Source organism: Megalops cyprinoides, chromosome 2 (assembly GCF_013368585.1).
Source record: "Megalops cyprinoides isolate fMegCyp1 chromosome 2, fMegCyp1.pri, whole genome shotgun sequence".
Classification (NCBI taxonomy): domain Eukaryota; kingdom Metazoa; phylum Chordata; class Actinopteri; order Elopiformes; family Megalopidae; genus Megalops; species Megalops cyprinoides.
The window spans coordinates 28,382,047-28,408,914 of NC_050584.1; the positions used below are offsets into that span (position 1 = coordinate 28,382,047).

The window sequence follows — 26,868 nt, forward strand, 5'->3', positions numbered from 1 at the left end:
AGCTTTTAACTGCATCGTACAAGGAGCGAAAATTGGACAAGCGATCCATTTGCACTGGAACTTTTTAAAAAAGCCAAACTTTTTCACATACAGTTACACCGTCAGTTTGTTTTCGAGCCTATACACTATCAACGCAACGCGGAACTTTTAGTTTGTAACAGTGTCTCACTGCGGAACACGTTTGAGTCGCACATTCTTCTATTCCCAAACATTCAGACAATCGGCCCCAAATCGCGAATTCTCATTGGTTGCGACTGTTCGCTTTTCCTATTTTTTTCGCGAACGCTCAGGAATTGCTTAATTTGATTGGACGCTGAGAGGGAAGCCCCGCTGGCGCATTCTTGTCTCGCGGCTCCCTGAAGGAAGTGTCCTTTTATGGAATGCAAAGAATTTTATAGCGCACATTAGCTTCCGGTTGGGCAGGGTGTGTACGATATTTCAGTCTCACATCTAGGAATCCTTCATGCTTGTATAAAAACAGGCGATTCGTTTGTAAGGAATACAGATTATTCTACGTCGGTTTGTTTATCCAACTTATCAACAAATAAGGTAAGAGGCTTTTCTTTACTTTGATACGGGACGCTTGATCGCTAACTTCCTGGTCACTCACAGCATCCCATACATTAGGGGAACAACTGCCAAGTTACAGACTAGCAAGTAGTTTACTCGTAAGAAAACCTGCCAGCACCTTTCCTAAGGGATGTCAAATCAAAAGTGTGTTTGCCACTAAATGATGCATTTATGCAGCGTCTTCTTTGTTTTTGAATGTTTTTTTTCTCTTTCGTTACAGAAAATGTCGAAGTCTTTGAAGAAGATCGTGGAGGAGAGCAGGGATAAGAATCTGCCCGAGGTGGACATGTGTGACAGGGGCATATCAAACATGCTGGACGTACCGGCGCTTTGTAAGTGCACCGCCACATCTTCTCCTCAGACTGCTGGATGTTCTGTGTCTCTTGTTTCTCTCATGGCAAATGCTTCGCGTTTGTTCCGATTCCACTGGACAGAGCAAGATGAAATTGTGCAAGGCGTCTGCGCGGTGCGCAGGAGATGCTTATCGTAAATGGAGCTCATACTTTTGTACAAAGTATCCCAAGATATCTAGAATATTGTCATACTCTACAACGTGGAATAAAAGTTTGGGGACTTGTTGTTTCGGGAATGTGTCCTCTAGGCTATCCAATTTATTAAATGTGTAAAAATGAAAACAAAGAATGTGCAGCGTATAAATGCATAAACACTGGGCTTCAATACTGACATAAGCTGCAGACGTTCTGGGATATGATGTAATTGCTATGCGTAATTATATGAAAAGCCACCCTTACCTTTTGTGTGTGTGTCTGTTACAGTCACCCTGTCTAACATAACACAGCTGGTTCTGAGTCACAACAAGCTATCAAGTAAGTTCCACAAGGTTTTTTTTCTTCCTCCGCTGCGGTTTGTTTTTATAGTGAGTCTCACGAGCAGGAAGATTATTAAAATAATGTTATTATTTATATTCTATGCTATTTTAAAGAAAATGTTTTGTGCACGCATGTGTTTGAGTGATAAGGTGCATTGCCACTGTAGAGTGACGAATATTGTTTTGAGGTTTACTGTTCGTTTACCAAGTGGAAACAAACTATGTTGCATGACGTTTAACCCTATGGTATAATTGTAATATAGCTGGCATCTTACTGTAGCATGTATTTTTTTAAATTCAATTACAGTCAAAAACTACAGCAGTAAAAACATTTCCCACAGACAAACAAAACGTGACTTGACATATAATGTGAGATTATCAGTAAAGAACGTCTTTGTTAAGGAGCTAGCTCGATGTCTGCGCAGAACGAGCGTGAAGTGTGTTCTGTTGTGTGTTCTGCAAGGCATGACCTTATTTGCAAGATGCACGTGTAATTCTGCGGTCAGTCACTAGAGGGTGCTGTAGTCGTTTCATAATTCACAGTCAGAAGGGTGGTGGATTGCTTACCTGGTCAGCCAGCTGCTGTGAACTGCCTGTCATCAGCACGCCACTCAGATATTGCACTCCATGTTCTGCTGTTGTGTTCTCATGGCATTTTTTTTGTGTAATGCAGCAGTTCCCATTGACTCACAGTGTTGGCACCTCCTCTGGTACATATGAGGAAAAACCAGGGGAAAACTGAGAGTAATGTGAAATACCAAGGTTTTAATTGCACTTGGATGCATGTGTGTGTGTACATATATTAACACATGTATATTTGTATATTTAATGTATATACACACGCACACCCATGTGTGTGTGTGCACACAGGTGTGTTTGTGGATATGTGTGTGTGAGCTTGAGAGAGGCATTTTGTAGTCAGTGAGTGTAGCATTGCAAGGCCCATGTAGGGGAACCTGGTGTCCTCCCTGACAGAGTGCTCGCTGGCTGCCTCAGACAGCAGCATCAGTGAGGCGGTCCCCTGCCTTAGCTGTGTGAGGCAGTGGAGCTGACTCGCCCGTCACACTTCTGAAACCGCACCCGCAGGAACTCGGGTGACGTTTCCATGACATCCACTCGCGTCCAGGCTCCTGTCACTTCTCTGGTCCTGGCAGCTCCTCAGTCTGTCAGGGGGATTTCTGCCGCTTCCAAGTCATTGGCCCCCTCGTCGGGCACCGAAGAGGACGCCTAACTTGGTGTCCACCTCAAATCTGAGATCAGAGTTCACAGCTGAATGCCCGGAGGTCGTGGCACAGGGTTTAGAGTCACTTCTGTTTCCGCAGTCTCTTGTCTCTGTGCTGGAAGTTGGTCTGGATAAGAGACTCTTCTAAATGAATATAGATGTACTATAGTGTAATGCATCTAGAACCTTGTGGACAGTAGAGTTGGATGAGGAGAGTCTTGCAGTCCTAGAATGCCCCTATGAAAGCAGTATGTAGCATTACTGTGGTGTGAGTGAACTCAGCCTGACAGCAGTCAGCCCGTCTCCATACAAATCCATCAATGCAGCGCAGTGAGCAGATTTCTGTTACTCTGATCCAGGATCAGTTAATATCCCTGATCGCAGCCTCAACCGTTTTGAGCAGAAGAGATGAAACTGATCCTGGGTTAGGTCCTGTTTTGGGATTATGTGGGAGTTTGAAAGCATAGGGGGTTCTGCTCAGTACTGCTCCGCGGCTTGTCTCACATGGTGAATCTGAATTCACCAACACTCTAACGGACTTAATGACTCCACTCTCCCCAGCTGCTCTTTAATCTCTTGTGTTTTAATTGATTTACGTTGAAGTAGATTGTGTATTCAGAGCGGGGCTTCGGCTTAATTGTATGATTTTTTTTTTTAATGTAATTAGTTACCCACTCCCTTCACTCCTCCTACCCTCGTATCAGTCTACCTCCTTAAGTCTAAACTATCCAAAGTCTTCACGCTTGACTGCTCTCTCTCTCCTCCTCTCCCTCCCTTCCTCCATCTCTCTCTCTCTCTCTCTCTCCCCCAGACACACTCACTGCTTCTCTCTCTCTCCCTCTCGCTTTCTCTCCGAGTTAATCTTGTCGTCAGTTGAAACAGATTGCGTTGTTACAGCACCTGAATGAAAGCCAGAAGAGACCTCTTGTCTTCTGAGTCTTCTAATCCTGGGCCCGTGGTCATGAGCATTCTCTGCCAGCATGTCCAAATGATCCGGCACTTGATGGGATAATTGCCATTCCCACTGCACCCGTGTCTCACAGGATGATGAGACGTTTCACTCCGGCATTGGCAGATTTGGCTTTTGCTGTTATTCTGAAATCCCATTGCATTATGGGTTTGAAAGCCAGCAGACTTTTCATTGACCGTAGATGAACCGTTGTTATTTTTGATTGATAGCGTAATGGCCTATATTGAGTTAAGGGTAGCTAGGTCGTAACAATTGTTAATATTTAGGTTTGTTTCAGTAATAACCTGAATTTATAACAGGCGTGTTATTGTTCCATACTGAGTCAGTCTTCCAGTGTGAGTGCATAGAACACTAACAGGTGGACAGACCTCAAAATTTTTTCCTCACAAAGTCTATTTATGTAATTCATTATCGCTTAATAGTGTCCTTTTTATGATGTTACATCAAAGGCAGGTATAGGTTCAGTCTGGTAAATAACTTCCAGCTTTCAGTCATTATGGAATACTGTGGTGCCTCAGATAGCCTAATAAATGTTCTGGGTGCTTTTCTCTGAACACATGTATCCCTGGTCAGGGTTAGTTCATTAGTGCTGTGTTGCCCATAACCTTTTTTGTGTGTTGACATAGAAAATTCTAAGCTTTTGTTGGATTGGGGAGAGATTTTTTTTAATTTGTTTGATTCTCAAAGAGTTTGTGGCTCCCAGGATGGGATATTTAAGTAATCAAACCCCTCTCCTTCCCAGCCACTGCTTGGAAACTCCAGCTCTCTCTGTGTGGAAATATTGACCCAGAGAAAGACCCACTTTCTCACATACCTTCAGTAGGATAATTAGTGGTATCAATACTTTTCGCTTAATGCAGTGCTCTCGGACTGCAGGTCTGAAATATTGAAGATGAAAGATCCCGTTGCGCTTATCGAAAAAGAAGAGGGACTTCCCCCGTGTCCTGGCTGTGGTCCAACCCAAACTGCTCACATCTGGCTATCTAGGCCTAATCATTGGCCAGTATAGCTGGCTGGATAACTCCCATCCTCTCTACCCCAGTTGATGTGTGGTGAGAGCTGTGGTGTAAAATGACTGCCTTGCGTGGGGGCTAAACAGTAGTGGCTGAAATGAGCTCCCCACCCCACACTGGAAAGTGCTTTGTGATCCACAATATAAGTGTAATCCATTATTATCATTATCATTGTGAATTAATAAGCATTGAAATATGAAGTTGGGTAATAGATGATCTCATAGTTGAGAACTTGAATTCAGCAGTGTGGTGTAGTTATAAGGAGCAGAGCTTGTAACCAAAAGGTTGCTGGTTCGATTCCCCACTAGGGCACTGCTGCTGTACAGCGATGTACTTAACCCACAATCGCCTTAGTACATATCAAGTTGTATAGCTAGATGAAATTGTAACCTGTCTAAGCTGGTCTCGATTAGCACGTTTGCTAAATGACAATAATGTAATGTATTTGGTGGAACAAAGGATGAGCTTGCTACTCAGGAAGTGCAGACTTCAACTTTACTTTTTCCAGTAAGCATGGTAAATATGTTGGAGTTAAATGAATGAACCAACAAATTAATTAATTAATAAATAAGCACAATTTATTAGTTTATTGGTCAGTCAGCTCTTGAAAATGCTGAAAACGTTCTTGTAAGAGCGGGTTCGGGTGCATGGTGTGGCTCTGTAAGGCTACATTGTCCACAGCTGCATAGTAACACTCAAAGTAACTTTACCTCCTCAAAAAGTTTGTTTTTAGACAGTGGGTTCTCTGCCAAGTTGTGCTGCTTCTTACAGTTAAGTCAGTTTGCTTAGATATTTTCTATTTGTTTAATTGTTTTTTTTTTTTTGTGGGGGAGGGGGTTTCAATGGCCACACACCTGAGAGCTGGCCTATCCATTGCTCTGCTCTTTAATTGCGCCCCATCTCTGCACTCGCAGGGAAGGGGGGTGTGGGTGGGGGGAAGTAGCGATCCATTTTCCCTGAAGCCCGGAGGAGCGGGGACAGCGGCCGGGCTGAACTTTTCAAGGCGGCTGGGACAGCGCTGGCATTTGGGAGGCCTTTCATTAGCGATTGTGGGGCAGGGTGCAAAAAAAAAAAACGGAGCCCGACACCCCCACTCCTAAATTTGACGCCGGGTCCGAATCACCGAATCAATCTCCCCTGCCTTTAAAAAGCAGGGCTGGCCTTCACCCTTGTGCATGGTGTTCGGCTTTGCACCTGGCAAGTACTACCTGAACACACTCCGTCCCGGGGGGGGGGGGTTTAAGGGAAGGCGCATTGATACCGAAAACAATTAAAGTGCCCTAATTATGCACGCAGGGCACAAACTGCTTTTCTACACTGTTAAACTGAGAGGAAAGAGTCAGGATCAATGGAGAGTCCTGCAGGAATAGGAACCTATATCTGGAGCTTCAGCCTGGCCTCTGCATCCGGGGGTGTGAATGCCATGTTAAAATTGTGAATGAGCCACTCGCATCACGGCGCAGCTTTAAGGTTCTTCATTTCACAGGCAGAAGGGTGTCTGGAATAATCGAATGGAAGCGAGTTCGGTCTGACAGATGGAGGTGTTTGTGAGCACCCACATTCGGGGTGATGGAGGAGAGGAGCTCACATTCGAGGTTTTGGGCTTGCATGAGTTGCTCCGCTAGCGGCTACACCTCTCTGTAGCCCGCTTCTGCATGATGGAGGAGACTAAGCTGGGCTTGGCTGGCACTTGAGTAGGGGACTTCTTGGGAATACCAGGCCTCTGCTGGAGTTGCTGTTGGTGGGCCATCAGAGGGCAACCATCATTACATTACACTACATTACGTAATTGTTATTTAGCAGACACTCTTATCGAGAGCAACTTGCATAGGTTACAGTTCTTACATGTTATCCATTTATACAGCTGGATATTTACTGAGGCAATTCTGGGTTAAGTACCTTGCCCAAGGGTGCAACAGCAGTGCCCTGGGAGAATCAAACCAGCAACCTTTTGGTTATGAGCCCTGCTCCTTACCACTGTGCCACGCTGCTCTTAACAAAATGGAGAAAGTGATAGGAACACTGGTGTAGGATGTGCGGCCTCATGAATGAGATGCTAAATTGACGTACAGACACTGTAGTTGCTAAAGACCTCATGGCGGTTACTGCAAAGAGTAGGTTCGTCCCTGGTGTCCTGGCCTAATTGACAGCTTGGACCTTTCAGTCTGGTCATTTAACCATCCCAGAATGCATCCTTCCCTTTCTAAAGGGATTATTAAAGGAAAATGGTCCACAATAGAACTTTCCCAGAGTCTTAGTGCAAGCTGCCGTAACGGCAATGTTAGTCACTGTATTTCTGCTGTCTGAATATCACTGGTGGGTCAGCCTGAGAAACACGGACAGTGCGGTCACACAGACATGCGACCGCGAGCGCACACGGTCACAGCGTCCGATGCTGACAGGTGGAGTAACACGTTCCACGGCTACCCTTTCTGCGGTGTCCCAGCCGCCGTTTCCCTGCAGGTATCACAAGAAGAGCTCTGCTGCGCCTTAAAAAAAAGGTGAACATCTCAATAAGGGTGACAGCTGGTCGCTTCTGTGTGTGGACGTGTGGCGTTTGATGTTTGTTCTCGTGGAGGCACAGCAGTGCTTTGGAGACATCACGTGAACTGTCCTAGACCCTGACATAACCGTGGAGGGACGCGTGTGCCGATGCGGTCCTTCTTCACCTGTCAGGGACGCTGCCTCGTCTGTCTGAATCCAGATCCACAGCTGCGCTGCTCTCTCTCCCATACCAGGCGTTACCCCAGTGCCTCAGAACAGACGCGAACAGGTTCCCCTCCCTGTGGGCCCGCTGTCACCGCGGGCAGCTGCCAATTCTGGTTAAAGTTGGCAAAGCATAATCATGGGAGTAATTAAGCACCGGTCTCGCTGTGGGTGGACCCCTCCCAGTAAGAGCCACAGAAGGGGGCTCTAGATCGGAGATGGAGCACTCAGGTTTCCATGTATGAAGGACACGTGCAGAGGTGAGCTCTCTCATTCGAGATCTAGATTGGAGATGGGACACTCAGGGTTTCCCTTTATAAAAGGACATGCGCGGAGGTGAGCCCCCTGATTGGAGCTCTAGATTGGAGATGGGACACTCAGGGTTTCCCTCGGTAAAAGACACACACAGAGGCGAGCTCTTTGATTGGAGCTGTAAATTGGAGATGAAGTGCTCAGGGTTTCCCTCTGTAAAGGACACAGTTCATTTGCACTGTCCTCTCAGTGTTTGCAGCTGGTGTTAAAGGGCAGGTGATTAGGCTCTGCAGTACCGGCATGAGCAGGAAGGCAGAAATCCCTTGGTTCTGTGTGTGTGTGAGTGAATGTGTTTGTGTGTGTTTGTGTGTGTTTGTGTGTGTGTGTGTGTGTGTGTGCGCGCACGTGCGTACGCGTGAATGTGCGTGTCTATGTGCGCAGTCGTTTATGTGTGTGTGCGTGGGTGCGAGAGAGTGTGCGTGTGTGTGAGTGCAAGAATGCGAGGGAGTGTGCATGTGTGTGTCTGAAGATGAAGGTTATAGAAGGTTATAAAGAGAAAAAACATGGATTAGGCCTAACAGTTCTGAGGGACATCTGATTTTCCATCAGTTTTTTTCAATTGCTTACACATAAAATGTGAGTCGCTCAGCCCTAATGTAATGTGTCTTTAGCCATAAAAGGAGGCAGAACAGGTTAAAATGAATTGGTTCATAAACATCAGTTTACAGCAGCTACTGTGCAGGTCCAACCGATCCTGATAGTATACGCATGTGTTTATTCAGTCATATGTGTCCACTCACAGCCTATCCAGTTGATATGAATCTGTGCAGCACCTGCTGTGAAGTCAGCATCTCTTAGATTCTTCAGCATCTCCATACTCCTCCACCTTCCCCCACAGCTCCTTCCTGCCTTCTGCTCTCTTCTCTTCCTGCTTTCTCCTCTCTCCTTCTCTTTCTCTTTCCCCTCCTACCTTCTCTTAGAAGTGTCCTCCCATCTTTCCTCTCTTCCTGTACCCTCTTCCCTCCTGTCTTTTCATCTCTCTGCCTCATCTTTTCCCCTCTCACCCGCCTGTCTTTGCTTCTTTCCTCCCTTCCTTCTCTTTGTTTTTAAATCTCTGTCGTGTCGGTGCTGAGAGTATCTCAGGCCCTCTGCCGCCTTGATTAAAGGCATCTGATCAGCGTTGCCCCAGAAAGCCTCTAGTCCGTGTCTGTGAGTTTCCGCCTGATTCTGGTCCCTGCTTCAGCTCTCCCCCCAGCCTCAGGGCAGGGTCCTCCTCCACTAAAGAGCACCAGCCATACTCCACTCGGAGCAAAGAGCACAAAGCTAGAGGCACTCCACTTAGAATTAAGAGCATGAAGCCAGAGGCTACATTCAGTTTTAACTAGTGGTAGTGTAGCATAGTGGTTAAAGAGCAGAACTGGTTGCTGGTTCGATTCCCCGCTGGGGCACTGCTGCTGTACCCTTGGGCAAGGTGCTTAACCCAGAATTGCCTCAGTAAATATCCAGCTGTATAAATGGATAACATTTAAAAAAAGCTGTAACCGATGTAAGTCGCTCCAGATAAGAGCACCTGCTAAATGCCAGTAATGTAACTAAATAAGGTGAAGTGCACTGTGCTGCTCCTCCTGTGTTTATGGAGTCAAAGCCTTACAGGGTCCTCTCAGAATGCCCCCTCCCACTTCACACACACACACACACGGTGTCTCTCTCACTCACACACACCCACAGGCTCTCTTATTCTCACACACACTCTCTCACTCTCACACTTATTCACATCTATACACTCTCGCTTATGTGCAGACACTCTCACTCTCTCAGGCACATACACACAGAAACACACACTCTCACTCGTCTCTCACAGACACGCATACTCACACATACTCTCACTCGTGCGCACACACACACTCATTCTTTCACAAGCTCTCACACATTTACGCACACTCACACACACGCAAGTGCACATGCACTCACATGCTCACTCACATGCGCACACGCACATACACACACACACACACACACACATACACACACACACACTCTTTCACACACAGACACACGTGCTGAAATGCCCTTCTGACGGGGCCTCAGCAGCTGCGGGGGGGCGGGCGGCGGGGCTGATCCGTTGCAGGGCGTGAGCGTCACGCGCTTCCGTGTACATGCTCTGTGCAGAGGCAACACTGTAACGAATGCGCATCGATCTGCCTCTAATCGGATAGAGGACCTGTTATCCCCATCGATCTGCGGACACCTCTCAGATTAACCCCCTAGCAGGGAGAGGGGGTGTGGGAGGCCAGCCAATCAGCCAGGTGAGGGTAAACATCTCAGTCATTTAGATATCAGCTCATCAGAGGTGGGCTTAGCCCTTTGTTGCCTCTATAAGACCAGTTTCTAGCGGCTGGGGGGGGGGGGGGTCTTAGGCTGCTGGGGCAAACAGAGCCAGGGGACGTAGCTCGGCAACAGGGCCAGGTGGGTGTAATTGTGTAACAGGGCCTGGGGAGCATAATCGGGTAAGAGGGGCAGGTGGGCATAAACAGGTAACAGGGGCAGGCGGGCGTAAACAGGTAACAGGGCCTGGGGAGCATAATCAGGTAAGAGGGGCAGGCGGGTGTAAACAGGTAACAGGGCCAGGCGGGCATAAACAGGTAACAGGGCCTGGGGAGCATAATCAGGTAAGAGGGGCAGGCGGGCGTAATTGTGTAACAGGGCCTGGGGAGCATAATCGGGTAAGAGGGGCAGGCGGGCGTAATTGTGTAACAGGGCCTGGGGAGCATAATCGGGTAAGAGGGGCAGGCGGGCGTAATTGTGTAACAGGGCCTGGGGAGCATAATCGGGTAAGAGGGGCAGGCGGGCGTAATTGTGTAACAGGGCCTGGGGAGCATAATCGGGTAAGAGGGGCAGGCGGGCGTAATTGTGTAACAGGGCCTGGGGAGCATAATCGGGTAAGAGGGGCAGGCGGGCGTAATTGTGTAACAGGGCCTGGGGAGCATAATCGGGTAAGAGGGGCAGGCGGGCGTAATTGTGTAACAGGGCCTGGGGAGCATAATCGGGTAAGAGGGGCAGGCGGGCGTAATTGTGTAACAGGGCCTGGGGAGCATAATCGGGTAAGAGGGGCAGGCGGGCATAAACAGGTAACAGGGGCAGGCGGGCGTAAACAGGTAACAGGGCCTGGGGAGCATAATCAGGTAACAGGGGCAGGCGGGTGTAAACAGGTTACAGGGCCTGGGGAGCATAATCGGGTAAGAGGGGCAGGCGGGCATAAGCAGGTAACAGGGGCAGGCGGGCGTAAACAGGTAACAGGGCCTGGGGAGCATAATCAGGTAACAGGGGCAGGCGGGTGTAAACAGGTAACAGGGCCTGGGGAGCATAATCGGGTAAGAGGGGCAGGCGGGTGTAAACAGGTAACAGGGCCTGGGGAGCATAATCGGGTAAGAGGGGCAGGCGGGCATAAGCAGGTGACAGGGGCAGGCGGGCGTAAACAGGTAACAGGGCCTGGGGAGCATAATCGGGTAAGAGGGGCAGGTGGGCGTAATTGTGTAACAGGGCCTGGGGAGCATAATCGGGTAACAGGGGCAGGCGGGCGTAAACAGGTAACAGGGGCAGGCGGGTGTAAACAGGTAACAGGGCCTGGGGAGCATAATCGGGTAAGAGGGGCAGGCGGGTGTAAACAGGTAACAGGGCCAGGCGGGCGTAAACAGGTAACAGGGCCAGGCGGGCGTAAACAGGTAACAGGGCCAGGCGGGCATAAACAGGTAACAGGGGCAGGTTGTGCAGACTGCATTGTTTCTTCACCAGTGCAATGGAGGGTCGCATTTTTCTGGTGTATTTTTTCTTACAACATTAATGTTGTAATGTTGAGTCACCCCTGTATCGATGTTTATAAATCAGAGTGGACACACTGACCATCGTGGTCACATTTATTATATCAAATGCATATGAAACATATAACTGTGTTATATCAAATGCATGTGTTATATCAAGTATATGATCACATGCATGTATAACATATCACCCAGTTGTGTCACATCCATCTCTTGTGTTTTATTTTTGTTGATTGAATATTTGACCAAGCAGATCTGTCAGCCTCAAGTTTTAGCTACCCACAGAGAGAAGTTTCACTGGACAAACATGGGTCTCTGTGCCTGTTTTGGTGTTGTGTTGTGATAAATATTATATTGTGACCCTTGTATTGTGATATGTGCTGTATCTTGGAAAAACTAGCTAATGCAAAATATTATCTAATAAGACAGACAGGAGCCATTCACAGATGCTGATTAACTCTTCACAGTGCATTACGCATAAACCTTTTTACAAGCTTATGTCACATCAGTCTGAGGGTGTTTTAATTGATGCAATGAGAGTCATGTTTGTAAAATGACAGAATGACTGTGTCCCTGTGTCCCTCTGGTGACCCGAAATCCCTCTGCTTCTCTGTCTGTGTCGCCCTTGCAGCTGTCCCTCCCAACATCGCCGACCTGAAGAACCTGGAGGTGCTCAACTTCTTCAACAACCAGATCGAGGAGCTGCCTACGCAGATCAGCAGCCTGCAGAAACTCAAGCACCTCAACCTTGGGTGGGTCTGCGTTCCTGCTCTCCTTATCATCTGTTTTTCTCCTCTCTCCTCTCTGATCTCTATTCTCCTGCTATTCGCCTCTCTGCTCTCCTGCTCTCCTGCTCTCCTTCCCACAGATTCAAATTCAAACTAGCTTTATTGGCATGACCACACAGATATACAGTATTGCCAAAGTAATTTTCACATAAATATGGGAACAAAACGATAATTAAACTTCCCACAGTCCTTTTTTCAGTTTTCCTTTTCTTCTCTTCTCCTCTCCTTTTCTCTCCTCTACTCTCGTCATGCCTGTTAAAGTCAGAAGAGTGCTTTAATTGAGCTGTGTTTTGGAGAGGTCTGATAGTCTTCCTAGAAGCGATCTGTCTCTGTCTGTTGGGCACAGTCAGGTCCCTGTTATTCCCCTTCTCTCTGAGAGCGCTGCATCGCTCCACACTGCAATTAAGCCACGTGTCCTCAGGGCATGTCAGCTCCCAGCTGCCATTAGCCTCTGCTCCTAGTGTAATACACCTCTCACCAATCAGCAAGCCCGAATGAGGCCCTGTCTCAGATGGAGCACATCTAACCAATCAGCTCCCAGCTGCCATTAGCCTCTGCTCCTAGCGGAATACACCTCTGGCCATTCAGCATAGCAGAATGAGGCCCTGTCACAAATGGAGCACGTCTAACCAATCAGCTCTCTGGAGTGAAGAGCTTTCCCAGGCTGAACACATCTCTCACCAATCAGCTTGCTGGAATGAAGCCCTCACCCAAATAGAAAGCATCTCCCACCAATCAGCTCTCTTTAAAGAAGCCCTATCTCAAATAAAACAAATGTTTCACCGACCACTCGGCTTGCTGGAATGAAGCCCTATCCCAAACAGAATACAGCTCTCACCGATAGGCTTGGTGTAGTGAAGCCACCTGCAACAAATGGAGAGCATCTAACCAGTCATCTTGCTAGAATAAGACCCTTTTCCCAGGAAACCCGTTTGATTTAAATATCTTATTTCCTTTCTTTAAGAAAAGCTAAATTCATTAATAGCTTCTTTGTATCAGCCCCTGTTGCCTCCACTTGAAAATCAGTACCAGCTGCCCAAAGGGTCAGTCAGTCTTCGCCACCAATGTTAGAAAACCCTCTTTGCCAAAGAAGCCACTGAACCTCCCACCCTGATTTCATTAGCAGCTCTGAAGGGACCCCAGTTAATCACAGATATGCACGGTAAATGGGACTGACTGCAGCTGGCATTTCACAAGGGCCCCTTGTTTCCCTGCGTCGACCACGACCCCAAAATGCACTCAAAATCCAGCTAAACATCAGAGCCGAGGGCCGAGGGCTCGGAGACATGACTCCAGGTGTGTGGCTGTCCGTCACGGAGCACTTAAAGGAGGAAGGGGAGCGTGTTCCCTTTAGTTCTCACTGTGTTGTTTTAAGGGGATTTTTTAACGCCCATGGAGTTCAAAATTAGCATGTACAGTTTAGCGAAAAGCCCGGGGGCTCTCTCAAGAGCCGGTGGGGGTGGGGGGATCAGAGGCGAAGGATTTGGCTCAATGTCGCGCGGGATTAAGGAGTTTTTGCAATCCCGGGCGCGTCTTGACATCACAGGGTTTTTTTATTGATTTGCCGGCGGTCGCCGCGGTGGAGTCTGGAGGCGTAATCTGGGCGCATAAGCCAGGCCGCCGCATTCGCAGGCACGCGCCGCGCCCCTGCCTCCCGTACCTGATCACGCTCTCCGCAGCCTCCCTCTCTCCGCCTCTGTAATTGCTTTGTACACAACCCAGCCCCCCCCCCCCCCCCCCCCCAAGTCAATTTATGCTCCTTTTTTTGTCTGAGCCACGACAACCGAGAGAGCGGAAAGTTTGTGTGACTTTGTATGAGGTTTTGTTTGTTTACCTGTGTGTGAAAGGTCTTAAGCACGGACATGCATACACATGCACAAACACGGAATAAATACATGCACACACACACACACACACAGTAGTGACTGTGTTGGTATCTCTGTGTTCAGTAGTGTGTGTGTTGGTCTTTGTGTGTGTTCAGTAGCGACTGTGTCTGTCTCTTTGGCTCTGTGTTCAGTAGTGACTCTGTTGCTCTGTCTCTGTATTCAGTAGTGACTCTGCTGGTATTTCTCTGTTCGGTAGTGAGAGTGTGTGTCGATCTCTTTGTGTGTTCAGTTGTGACTCTCTCTCACTCTCTCTCTCTCTCTGTGTTCAGTGGTGCCTGTCTCTGTCTCTGTGTTCAGTAGTGACTCTCTCTGTCCCTCTCTGTGCCTTCAGTATGAACAGGCTGAGTACCCTCCCCCGTGGTTTCGGGTCCCTGCCTGCTCTGGAGGTGCTGGATCTCACCTACAACAACCTGAGCGAGTCGTCTCTGCCTGGGAACTTCTTCTACCTCAGTAAGTCCCTGCTGTCCCCTGCAGCTGTGACTCCAAAGTCTCCTATTCTTGTTACTGTCCCATCATCCCACTCTGCCCCCAAATCTCTCCTCCCTTTTCCTGTTCTGCCCTCTGTTGCAAATCTCTTCCGTCCTTCCTAGCTCCCTACTCATACCCCCCCCCCCCCTTTTTTTTCCCCGTACTCCTTGCCCTTCCCCCGGCTCCAAACTCCTCTCCCCTGCCCCTACTCATCCCCCCCACTCTACTCCTCCTCCCTTCCCTCCCTCTCACTCCCCTCTCCCCCACTCCCTACACCTTGCCCCTCCCACTGCTCTATGCTCCTCCCCCACATATCGTAGTCTTACCCCTTTGTCCCTATGATTGTTCAACTCTTAAACCCCACTCCCAGCCATCTTTCAGACTCCAAAACACATCGCAATACTACACGTAAAATTGAAACATTCTTACGGGGCTCTCTCCCCCGCCCGGGTTACCCCGGTCCCGCACTCTCTGACAGCTGTCCAACAGGGAGATGCACCTGCTCCCCTGCAGAGCTTCCACAGGTGCGTGCCTCTACAGTGATCCTCGTTCAGCATATTAATACAGTAACCACGCTGTGGTAATACACCCCGCATTAGCAGCTGAAACACATTATCACCGCAAGCGTCTCTCTCCCTCTGTCCCCGTAAGAGCCCGCTGGGACCACGTCGTGCGTGCAGATCACTGCAGGAGTGCTCGTAATGGGGCTGTTATTTTAATATTAATGGCGTAATGGAAGCGCCCTTCGAGTGCAATCAGGGCCCCTGTAATCTCCCTCCTGGCAGCAATCTTATTTAGGGGGGACACTACGGAATCGGCACCCCCGATATCGCCCCTGATTCACAGAGCAAATGAAAGAGAGCTGATAAATGAACAGGGTTTGAGGAGAGAAGACAATTAGAGGGATGAAGTGGAGGAGAAGAGGGATGGGGAAGAAGGCCAGCGCTGAGAGCCGCTAGCTGGCACTAACCACTACACTCCGCAGTGCACTCGGCTAATGCAGGCGAGACCAGCATGGAAGTTGTCAAGGTTTGTGATGGGAAACGCCCTCCGCTGGCTCTCCTCATATCCCAAAATGCATCTCTTCTCTTATTTTTCTAATGGTTGAATTTTGTATCTGGCACAGATGCTCCGTCACCTGGCATCCACCAATTGGATTGCTGTCCTTTACCATATCCACCAATAGGGTGGCCCTCCCCATGTGTAACCACCAGTTTATTTTGTCTCCCGCTGCCAAATTCATTTACAGAAAGTGACACTTTGCCAACCCAGAACAACCTGACCCCTAAGGCTGAGGTATTCCTCCCATGCGTTTGAGTGATTTGTCTCTCAGGTGAAACCATAATATCCCGTCTCCATTCTGATCTTGTCAGAAACCTGAATCACTGTGCTAAAGCAGGCATCTGCAGGATGTGCGCCCTGATTCTGCTGCTAAAAAATATCAACAGCTGTATTTGTGTTTGTGTGTGTGTGTGTGTGTGTGTGTGTGTGTGTAAGAGAGTGTATATGTGAGTGTGCATGTGTATACGTGTATGTGTATGTGAATGTGTGTGTGTGAGAGAGTGTATATGTGAGTGTGCATGTGTATATGTGTATGTGTGAATGCGGGTGTGTGTGAGTGTGTGAATGTGTGTGGAAACCCCCCCCAGTGACCGTATGACAGTGAACGTGACGCTGTGCCTCTCGATCGGCTCCGTCTGTCAGCTGCAGTGCCGGCCGCCGGCCGTTAATCAGCCCCGAGCGGTTTCATTGATCAGGCCACGGCCTGCACCGGCCCCCCTCTCACACCCCTCTTTAATTTGCAGCCACCCTCCGGGCGCTCTATCTCAGTGACAACGACTTCGAGATCCTCCCGCCCGACATCGGCAAGCTGGCCAAGCTGCAGATAGTGAGTAATTTATCTAAATTCCCCTCCAAAATCAATCCTTTTATTCTTACTTTCGCTCGTATTGTTTTCTGGCGTTTCTCCGCCAGCTCTTTCCTACCTCCCCGTTTGAGAAGTGATTTAAGGTGTAATTTCGCCTGCGCACAAATGCTGGTCCCTATTAGGGAAGGAAGGAATTCCGATGTGTGGGTCTGTGTGTGTGGAGAGAAGGTCTCTGAGTTTGCATAGCGCAGTGTGTAAAAAGGCTGTCGAAAGCAGCTTCGTTCTTCCCTCTCTCACTGGGGGTTTGGCGTCTGGTTATTTGATTTAGTCAGTGGATGTGTGCGCTCATGCATGCTTTCTCTGTGCATGTCTCTTCTGTATGCATAGCGGAGACCCTTAGGTAGGCCTGAGTTATGTCATATATGCTGTAGACTTTACTGATGTGTTCATGGCGCTTTTAATAAAGCTATAGCTGGTGTCCTGGTGGGGTTTTGCACCTATAACTGTCAGTGAGTTCAGACCCTGTTGTGACCAATGCGGTGCTCTCCTCTTGTTCTTTTTTCTTTCTCTTTTTTTTTTCCTCTCCCTTTTTCTCCCCTTCCCTCCATCCGCAGCTCAGCCTGAGGGACAATGACCTGATCTCTCTGCCCAAGGAGATCGGAGAGCTGGCCCAGCTGAAGGAGCTGCACATCCAGGGCAACAGGCTCACTGTGCTGCCCCCGGAGCTGGGTGAGAGTCCAATACATACGCACATACAGATACACGCATACACACAATCTCTCTCTCACAGCAAGTGCGCACACGCACACACACACACACAAAAATATACATGCATTTAAAATACACACATACATTCAAATACACACACGCATGCGCACACATACACACACACGCACACATACTAAAATACACACACACACATTCAAATACACACACACGCGCTCTCTCTCTCTCACACGCACGCATTCAAATACACACAAGCAAGCACTCACACACAGACACATTCACCCCTGCACCCACGAACACAGAGGAATAAAGGTCCTTGTCTTCTCTAACGATGGTTTTTTTTAAGTTCATCAAAAAGGCTGAACCTAATTGAGTTTAGCGTCCCACAGGGTAGGCAGCGTGTCATACCAACCCTTCAGTGACCGTGTTTGACCGTAGCAGGTTTGTGACCTGGCCCAGCTGAGACCTTGGTCGTCACGGTTGCTTTGGCAATGTTCACACTAATTGGTGCTGTTATTTTAAAGGCGTCCACAGCCTAGCATATGCCCTGTAGGTGGTGCTGTTGCTGGTAGGCAGTACAGTGCAGGCTGGGTGGAAAAGCAAGTATTTTACCCTCTTTCTTTTCTCACCTGCTGACTAGTTTTCTCCAGCAAAACACCAGAGGTAATCGAAGTAATCAAGCACATATATTCAAAATGTTCACAGTTGAAACTGAGACATATGAAATGAGATAACCAGGGCCAGCCTGGTTCCAGCTCGACAGTGGGGAAAGTGAGAGGTGTTCAACTGACCCTCCAGGGGCTTATTCACTCTCCAGCAGGGTGTGTTTGTTCTATCTCTGCAGTCTGGTCAGAGTTCGTCTCTCGGGGGTTTAGATAGGAGGGCTGTGATGGCTGGCCGTGACTTGCCGAAATCTGTCTTGTCTTTCTGAAGAGTCTGTGGATCTCTGTCAGATTGCAGGTCCTCCCCCCTTTCAAACTTGTCTTTGTTTTTAAAGATCTGACAGGAGCTAAGCAGTGTTCCACCCCTCAGACACACACACACACACACACACGCACACACACACACACACACACACACACAAAATCACACACACAAAATCACACACACACATTCACACGTACACTCAGACACTCACACACATGCATAAAAACACACAAAATCACTCACACACACATAACCACAAACACACACACACACACACACATTATACACAGACACACACATACACTCATACCCAGACACTCTGTGTCAGACACACACACACAGATATGCACTCCTCTGGATGTTATGGTTGTCGTGGACTCTCCTCTGCATTTCTAGTCAGATGTTCTAGTCAGCACTCCCCCCATTCCCATCTCCCCCAAGAGCCTGAGAACAGGAAGTGAAATCACCTGCCCTAGACTGTACGCTCCACAGAGTTTCTCACAGAGCGCCTGAGGTCGCATCTCTTCTTTCTGACAGCTTTCTCACCGCAAAAATATACAGCTGCCCCCCCCCCCCATTGCGGCACCTGTCTTGTACAAATTTTAAACGGCGGCTTTCTGTGGCGGGGCAGCCTGGAGGCAGCGCAGCTGATCTTACCTGTCACAACGCCTCAGGTGTGGCAGCAAGGGGGCGGGGCCCATATCAGGAAGGGGAGGTCATGTAGGGGTCAGGGGAGAGATGTGTGATGTGCTTCTTTGCTGATATATGCAGCGTTATACCTGCTTTTTCCCTTTCACTGCTCCTTATAGCACTGAGTCTGACTACTGTCACTGTGTAAACAGGAGATTGCAAGCTTGACTCCAAGGTGTACCTCTGCCGTGGCATGTTTCAGAAGGATGAACCAACCAACTAACCAGAGCTGCTTTTAGTTAGAAACCAGCTGTATAACTGGCGAATCTGTCAAGGCATAAGATTTAAATTTTTTAAATTTTAAATAAAAGAGCAGCTCCTTGGTAAGCTCTTCTCTGTGTTGGGTGAGATGCTAAAGGATATTTAAAGGTGATGTTTTGGGAGTTAGACTTTGAGATCAGTATTTTATTTCCCAAAGCACGGCAGGGCTGCAGGCTTTGTGGGTGCGTGGGGGGAATTGATGCTGCTCAGCAGGCAGGTGTGGGTTCGGATCCCGGAGGCTCTAATTTCATCCCCAAGCAGGACGGGACCCAAAACCCTTCTGCACCATGGCTGCACGCCCTGTCCTAGCACGGGCACCCAGGCAGCTGATAAGAATTGGGAGTAAAATCCAGAGCCACCCACACCTGGTTTCTGCGGGCGACTTGCCGGAGTTATCATGTCACCGAGGTCACATTACTGAACAGAGCTATTGTTTAAGATAAAAGCCCACCAACACACACACACACACATTCACACACACACACAGCGTGCGGCGCTTATTAGGATCCCTCCGCCACCTCACCTAATCCCAGCTTGGCCGGTCCAGTGCTAGTTAGAGCTACGGTGACGCCCGGCGCTCTGACAAAGGAGGCTGGCGGCCGGAGCTTCTTTTAACGAGGAGGCAGCCCAGCGCATGGGCCGGCATGGCAGCAGGAGGGTGAGGTCTGTCTGGAGCCCCACAAGCAGCGTGTCACACACGACGCACCTCACCGAGCAGAGAGAGAAGGAGAGAGAGAGGAAAAGAGAGTGGGAGACAGAGAGAGAGAGAGAGGGAGATGGACTGGTCAGAGAGAGGGAGAAGGAAGGGGAGTAAGAGACGGAGGGGGAGAGGGACAAGGGGAGGTAGGAAAGGAGAGAGAGGAAAGGAGAAAGAGGGAGAGGGGTAGAGAGGGATGGGGAGGCAGCAAGGGAGAAAGAGAGAGGGAGAGGTAGGGAGGGAGAGAGAGTGAGACTAAGAGATCCATCGAAGCAGGGGGAAGAGTGGAAGATGAGGAAGAGTGAGGGAGGGAGTGGGGGAGATGAAAAAAAAGTAAGAGAGAGTAAAGAGGGTGTGAGAGTGCAATAGAAAAGATTCCCACTGATTACACATGTTCAGAAAAGAGCAGTTAAACTCTGGTTGCACATTAAATCAGTCCCCCCCTAAAAATGCTTTGGCTGTTCTGTGCATCTGTGTGGTCCTGCCAGTATGTCTTGTGTTAATGTAATGCAGAGGCATATTGAGAGAGAGGAAGGACAAGAGAAGAGAGGGAGACCCGGAGCTCTGTGGGGAGATGGGAGAGGAGCAAGGGGGAGATTGAAAGAGGCAGAGAGAGGGAAAAGGAGGGAGAGAGAGAAGGGATCTGAACTTAGGGGGGAGGCTAAACATGTCTAAGACTAAGGAGACGGGGGGGTTGGGGGGGTTCGAGCCCAGGGAGGGGGACCGTAACGCTCCTGTTGTTGTGTTAGGCCGTGTGTGTTATGCCAGCAGCCACGCACTGCGCTTACATCGCGGTCTCTGCTCTCCACCTGGCTCAACCCGCACCCCTCAGGGTGAACCTGAGCCTCGTGTGCGTTATATTAATGGACGTGGGTGGAAGAGTTTTTCTGGAAGGTTTTTCTCTTCCGCAACGAGCTGAAAGACCCCTCTCAGCCGGCCGATGCTCCCCGGGTCTGCTCCGAATCCATTCATGCCTGCTGGGGTTTGCGTAACGGAATGTAACAGCGATTTTTCATTACGTTTCAGAAACAGACTTTGTCACCCTTAAAAAAATGACACAGGAAATGTTCAGTCTCGTTCTCACCTGTGTCTACACTGGCAGGTGTAATTAACAGGCGATAGGAAGCCTGTGTCAGGCAGAGCCCTGGTTCCTGTTTCCCCTGTCTAGTTAAGCAAGCCTCATATAATGAAGACAAACCTTCTCCATGAATTCCACCCTCACCCCTCCCAATCCAATCCAAAAAAAAAGTTAATTGCTGGTCTTGTTGGAAGGAAGTTTAGCAGAGTGGAGCTGAACTCCAAGCAGCCGATTAACAGCTAAATTACATTAATGGACTTGTCTCCCGGCTTTGTGAGGCATGACGTTGCCTCTCCTCAGCCCGGCTTTAATTTAACGCCTTTTTGACAGGTTTTTCAACACTTACTAATCAGAAACAATTTAATTAGCCCCCCTGTGTGCTAAGATCTGCCACATTAGTGCTGCGACCTACTCTGTAACATTGTCAAAAAAAAAACTTCAGCTCTCTCTCACCTTCTCTCTGTGTGTTCTCCCCTGCATCCTTCCATCTTGCTGTTCCCTGCTCTCCTTCCTCCTCGCCCCCCCCCCTTTCTTCCTCTCGCTCTTTATTGCTCCCTTGTTTGCTGTCTCTCTCCCTCATTCCTCCATTGTATCTCTTATTTCTGCCCCATCTCTAATTCCCTCTTCCTCTGGCTCCCCTTCTCCTTCCTGTCCATGTCAGTCCCCATCTTCCCTTGTTTTGTCTCCTCTGTTTCTCCCTCACTCTTTCTCTCCCTATCCCTGTCCTTCTGTGTCTCTCCCACTCTCCTTCTCAGGATTCAAGGATTCAGACTGTGATTTCAGGAGTTACCCAGAATTTTCAAAGTGTTTAGCAACAGGAACCTGAAAGATGATGTAATTTTTCTTACTTTCTTCTTCCAGACCTCTCCTTCTTTCTCTGCCTTCTTCCTGTCTGCACCGTCCCGCCCTCTCTCTCTTTCTCTCTCCCTCTCTGTCCCATCTTTGTGACGTTCCTCTCCTCTTGTCTTCTTTCCGTCTATCTCCCTCACTTCTTGGCCGTCCCTTGCTCTCCGTCATCCTGACACCTGTCCCGCTCACTGTCTCTATGTCCCCCCCTTCTGTCTGTCACAGGTAACCTGGACCTGACCGGACCCAAACAGGTGTTCAAAGCAGAAAACAACCCCTGGGTGACCCCCATCGCTGACCAGTTCCAGCTGGGTGTCTCCCACGTCTTTGAATACGTCCGCTCCGAGACCTACAAGTAGTAAGTGTGATCGCAACATAGAAATCATACAACCATAGAAATTATATACAGTGGGCTCCCTCGGTCAAAGGTCAAAGATAGAGACACCACAGATGCTCTATTATGAACCGCTACTCAGCTCCATGGTTCCTTCTGTTCTCCAGCTTGGAGGCTCTGGAACCTGACTGGGTTTTCTGTTTTGGACCACACCCCTTCAAGAAGGCTTCTAAAAAGCTGAAAAATCACAACACTCATAGCTTCAATTCAAAAAATGCAAAAAAATGTCTATACATATGTATGTATATAAGTATAAATATATGCATATATATAAAATTTGTGGCAACATCATTCAAGGTAGCTGTGTTCCTGATGTGCATGTCACTGAAGTGATCCAAAAAGGTAAATATCAGAGCTGCTGTTGAAAAGGTCTTAAGCAGATGGAGTGAGGAGGATGCAGAAATATAACAGATTTCACACATATGCGGTCATAGGAAAGGAAAGCCCAGAGGGCGACTGTGTGTGAGATAGGGGGTGATCATGCTGCCATGTGCTGTAGAGGTAGCAGTCAGCATTGCTGCCCAAGTGGGGCGTGGCACATGGAGAGCCACCCTCTCGTGTGTCCCCCCACCGCCCCACCCGCGCTGTCGGGAGCCAAGCTTTGGCACCAGTGTCATGTCAGTCCTGCATAGTCAAAACTCCTGTTTTAGTTGATGGCTTTGGGAGATCAGTGCTGGTGCAGTCATGCTGATATCCCTTCTGTCTGCCACATACCCCTTGGGTGTCCTCCACTCAAAAAGGTTGCGGCAAATAACGGTTTAGACAGCTAGAGATGGGCTGGTTGTCACTCGTATACCCCAACTCGTACATGGAAATGCCTTTAGACAAATATTATAGTCATGGTTTCACTGTAAATATAATATTCCTAGATCAGCACCACTTTTTAAACATTTTCCACGTGGGTCCGTAATGGGAAAGAAGTGTTGATGTGTGGGATTAATGGATGTACTTTTGACTGCACATAGTGATTGAAACTTAAAGAGAGAAGAGATCAGTCTATGCCATTCTCTTTGCAGTGGCTATTGAATGCAGCTGTCAGTGGCCCCGCTGTGATGTATGGTGTATCGGGGTAGTGGCTGGCTGAATCGATAGGGCCATATGGAGGGTGGAGCCCTACAGATGTGTCAGAGCGGAGTGAGATGCAGGGCTGGAGGCTTGACATCTGCCACATCATTTTCTGTGCAAGGTTGTGTGTCAGCGGGCTGGACAGGTGTGCTTCTCAGTGTGAGGCATGTAGTGTGGGCAAAAAGGGGAGTGTGTGTGTGTGCGTGCGTGTATGTGTGTGTGTGTGTGTGCGTGCGTGTATGTGTGTGTGTGTGTGTGTGTGTGTGTGTGTGTGTGTGTGTGTGTGTGTGTGTGTGTGTGTGTGTGTGTAGGTGTGTAGGTCTGTGGTTGTGGTTGCGCGTGTACAGAGCTGAGCTGAGCTCTCTGTGCTGAAACCTTTAGCTGTCATTAAGCCTAGTCGCGGAGCTGTGAGGAGGATTCTCTAACCTTTCAGCAAATCGAGCTGCTGTGCTCCTCCAGGTCTCTGTGCCAGCGCAATGCAGAGAGGACTGCACACTGCCTGCAAATGCCAAGTCTCCCGCTCAAACACAGTGTCTCCCGCTCAGACACAACCTAAACACACTCATTGGGCAGTGCAATGCTGTTCTGTAGCTGATGCATTAAGCTCTCTCATTGGGCAGTGCACTGCTGTTCTGTAGCTGATGCATTAAGCTCTCTCATTGGGCAGTGCAATGCTGTTCTGTAGCTGATGCATTAAGCTCTCTCATTGGGCAGTGCAGTCTCTCAGTGTTCCCATGTTTCACAGTCTAGAGCCATTCTGCAACATCCATCACTTCTGTCTGTCACTGACCCTGGAGCTGGAGATTCCTGGGAGAGGCAATCTGCAACTCAGGTGACAACAAAGACAACACTGACCTCAGGTCAGAGAGCCAGCCCCTGGGGCAGGAAGTGACACCAAAAACGCCTCCCAGGTCACTGTAACACTGTGGACCGTACACAGGCTTGGCTCCGACATGGCTGTAATAGAGTTCCCCACCATTTTAAACTGCTCAATCTGAGCCTTCACCAGGGTACTGCCAGAGCAGAGCAGGGGGGCGGCCATCTTGGACACTAATGTCCAACCCTGTAACTGAACCACAGAAGAAAACAAACACTCATGTAGGTTGTAATTCTTGATTGTGACTAAAAAAAAATTTTGTGTGTGTGTGTGGTATATCCCACCACAGAATCCCTTCAAAAAGATGTTATATCTCACGGGGTTGCCTCGTGTCTAATTTTAGGCTGTGTTTGAGTGGGAGACGCTCAAACACAACCTAAACACACTGTCTCCCACTCAAACATGCTGTCTCCCGCTCAAACACACTGTCTCCCGCTCAGACATCAGAAGTGATGGATCAGACATCAGAAGTGATGGATGTTGCAGAATGGCTCTAGACTGTGAAACATGAGAGACTGTACTGCCCAATGAGAGAGCTTAATGCATCAGCTACAGAACAGCATTGCACTGCCCAATGAGAGAGTTTAATGCATCAGCTACAGAACAGCAATGCACTGCCCAATGAGAGAGCTTAATGCATCAGCTACAGAACAGCAGTGCACTGCCCAGTGAGAGAGCTTAATGCATCAGCTACAGAACAGCAGTGCACTGCCCAATGAGAGAGCTTAATGCATCAGCTACAGAACAGCAATGCACTGCCCAATGAGAGAGCTTAATGCATCAGCTACAGAACAGCATTGCACTGCCCAATGAGAGAGCTTAATGCATCAGCTACAGAACAGCATTGCACTGCCCAATGAGAGAGCTTAATGCATCAGCTACAGAACAGCAATGCACTGCCCAACGAGAGAGCTTAATGCATCAGCTACAGAACAGCATTGCACACTGCAGTGTTCCTGTTGCATCAGTAATGGGCTGTCCATTCAAAAAGCTTAGTGACTGAGCCCATTGCATTTGTAATAGAAGACAGACATTTCTAACAGAGCACAGAGCAACTGCCATTAATGACTGTAATGCCTTTTTCTAGACTACAGGGATGTTACAGGCCAAAATACTCTATTTGCGGTTATTAAAGTCTGTCAGAATACAATCCACACATGCTGCAGTCCTTAGTTACCCGGCCTCTTGCAGGAGTCAGGTGCATGAACCAGGGGAGATGGGCGTGAGTTAGGGGAATTGAATGTGAATTTGGGGGGGGGGCGAGTTTGGCAGTGGTCAGGGGAGACGGGCACAAAAGAGACAGCAAGTGAGATGTGACAGAGAGGGATGGATGGAGAGAGGAACAGACAGAGGGAAAGAGGGTGTGTGGCACAGTGTGGCATAGTGGTGAAGAGCAGGGCTTATAACTGAAAGGTTGCTTGTTTGATGCCCTGCTAGGCTACTGCCTTTGTACCCTTGAACAAAGTTCTTAACAAACAGTTGTCTCAGTAAACAAAGAATTGTATAAATGGATAAAATAAACCTATGTATGTCGCTCTAGATAAAAGCGTCTGCTAAATGACAGTGGCATAGTGTGGGGAGAGCGTAGACATTGTTGTGTCAGTTTTTTCAGTCCTTTGTTCAGAATAGTTTATGATAACAGCCATCCCCTCCCAGATCCGCAAAATCGCCATAAACCAACGTCTCGGATACCTTCTCGTACAGAAGGCAGCTGCTGACCAGAGCACTCGTTAAGCTAATGTGTTTGGGCCCCGCTGTTTGGGAGCAGGCTCTGTGAGGGATATCGCCTGCCGCATCCCTGAGTGGTCGTGGGGACGGCGACACATTTCCCAGAATTCCCTCTCCATCTGAACTAATGGCACGGCATGGCCCCCTCTTTCACTTGTCTATGACTCAGGAAGCAGGGCTGAGAAAATCCTTGTTTTATTGTTGCAGCCGCACGCCGATCCCTTTTCTTTAGCGGCCTGCGAAGCGCTTACCGTAACTGATCTCTCTCAAGGGCTCAGGCACTCTGCGAGACGGGGGGAGAGAGAGTTTCACATTTCGGCTGAATTTATGCCTCTTCAGCCCGCGTGGAATCTGGTGATAGCTTCGGCAAGATGTGCGAACGTGTGCTTAGAATGATCAAGTACCAGCAGCCCACTTCACACATACACAAACACACACACACACACACACACACACACACACTGACTCACACTCTCACAAGCTCACTCACACACCACACACACACACATACACACACACACACACATACACACTCACACACACTCTCACACATACATGCACACACTCCGGCAAGTTCATACACACTACTCATAAAGAGTCACACACACACGTGCACAGATTCATGCAAGCTCAGACACACACTAGCACACACACATTCACGTAAGCTCATACACCAACACACTCCTCCAGTCACACTCCTGCAAGCTCAGCCACACACACATAAAAAGCCATACAAACAAGCTCAGATACCTTTACTCACGTATGATCACATGCACTTACACTCAGGCATGCTCAGATACACACATAAAGAGACACACACACAGACACACAACAAACACACACACACACACACACAGACATACACACTCAGATAATTGTTTTGACAGTGCTGTTATCCTCTCTCATGCCACTCTGTTACAGTATTTTCGGAGGTCTCCGTTCAGGAAGTGAAAGGTAGCACTTTTTTCCCCCTGCTTGTCAGTTGTTTGCTGACACAGCTCTGCTCTTTGACAAATGAGAGCCCCTGCAAAGTTTAGTCAATGCTGTCTGCATCAGCGATCATTTTAATAGCAGATGGCCATCAGGAAGGGATTGCGTGATAAATCACAAAGGCAGGCCTTCTCCGTCCGCGCGTTTCAGATACGGCTCTGATATCGCCTCTCCTCCCTTTGTTTTCCTCTAATTATTCA

At 48.7% G+C, this 26,868-nt stretch overlaps 1 protein-coding gene across 1 annotated transcript in view; it reads left to right on the top strand.

Annotated features, from left to right (window-relative positions):
• Window positions 1–416: 416 nt before the first annotated feature.
• The window catches only part of rsu1 (Ras suppressor protein 1), a 46,190-nt gene continuing 19,738 nt past the window's right edge, over window positions 417–26,868 (top strand). Inside the window, exons 1-8 of the mRNA XM_036522844.1 lie at window positions 417–549; window positions 791–902; window positions 1,347–1,397; window positions 12,012–12,132; window positions 14,386–14,504; window positions 16,328–16,410; window positions 17,004–17,118; window positions 21,840–21,972. Of these exons, the coding sequence (XP_036378737.1) occupies window positions 794–902; window positions 1,347–1,397; window positions 12,012–12,132; window positions 14,386–14,504; window positions 16,328–16,410; window positions 17,004–17,118; window positions 21,840–21,972 (731 nt within the window). The 5' untranslated portion in view covers window positions 417–549; window positions 791–793. The remainder of the gene's footprint in view (window positions 550–790; window positions 903–1,346; window positions 1,398–12,011; window positions 12,133–14,385; window positions 14,505–16,327; window positions 16,411–17,003; window positions 17,119–21,839; window positions 21,973–26,868) is intronic.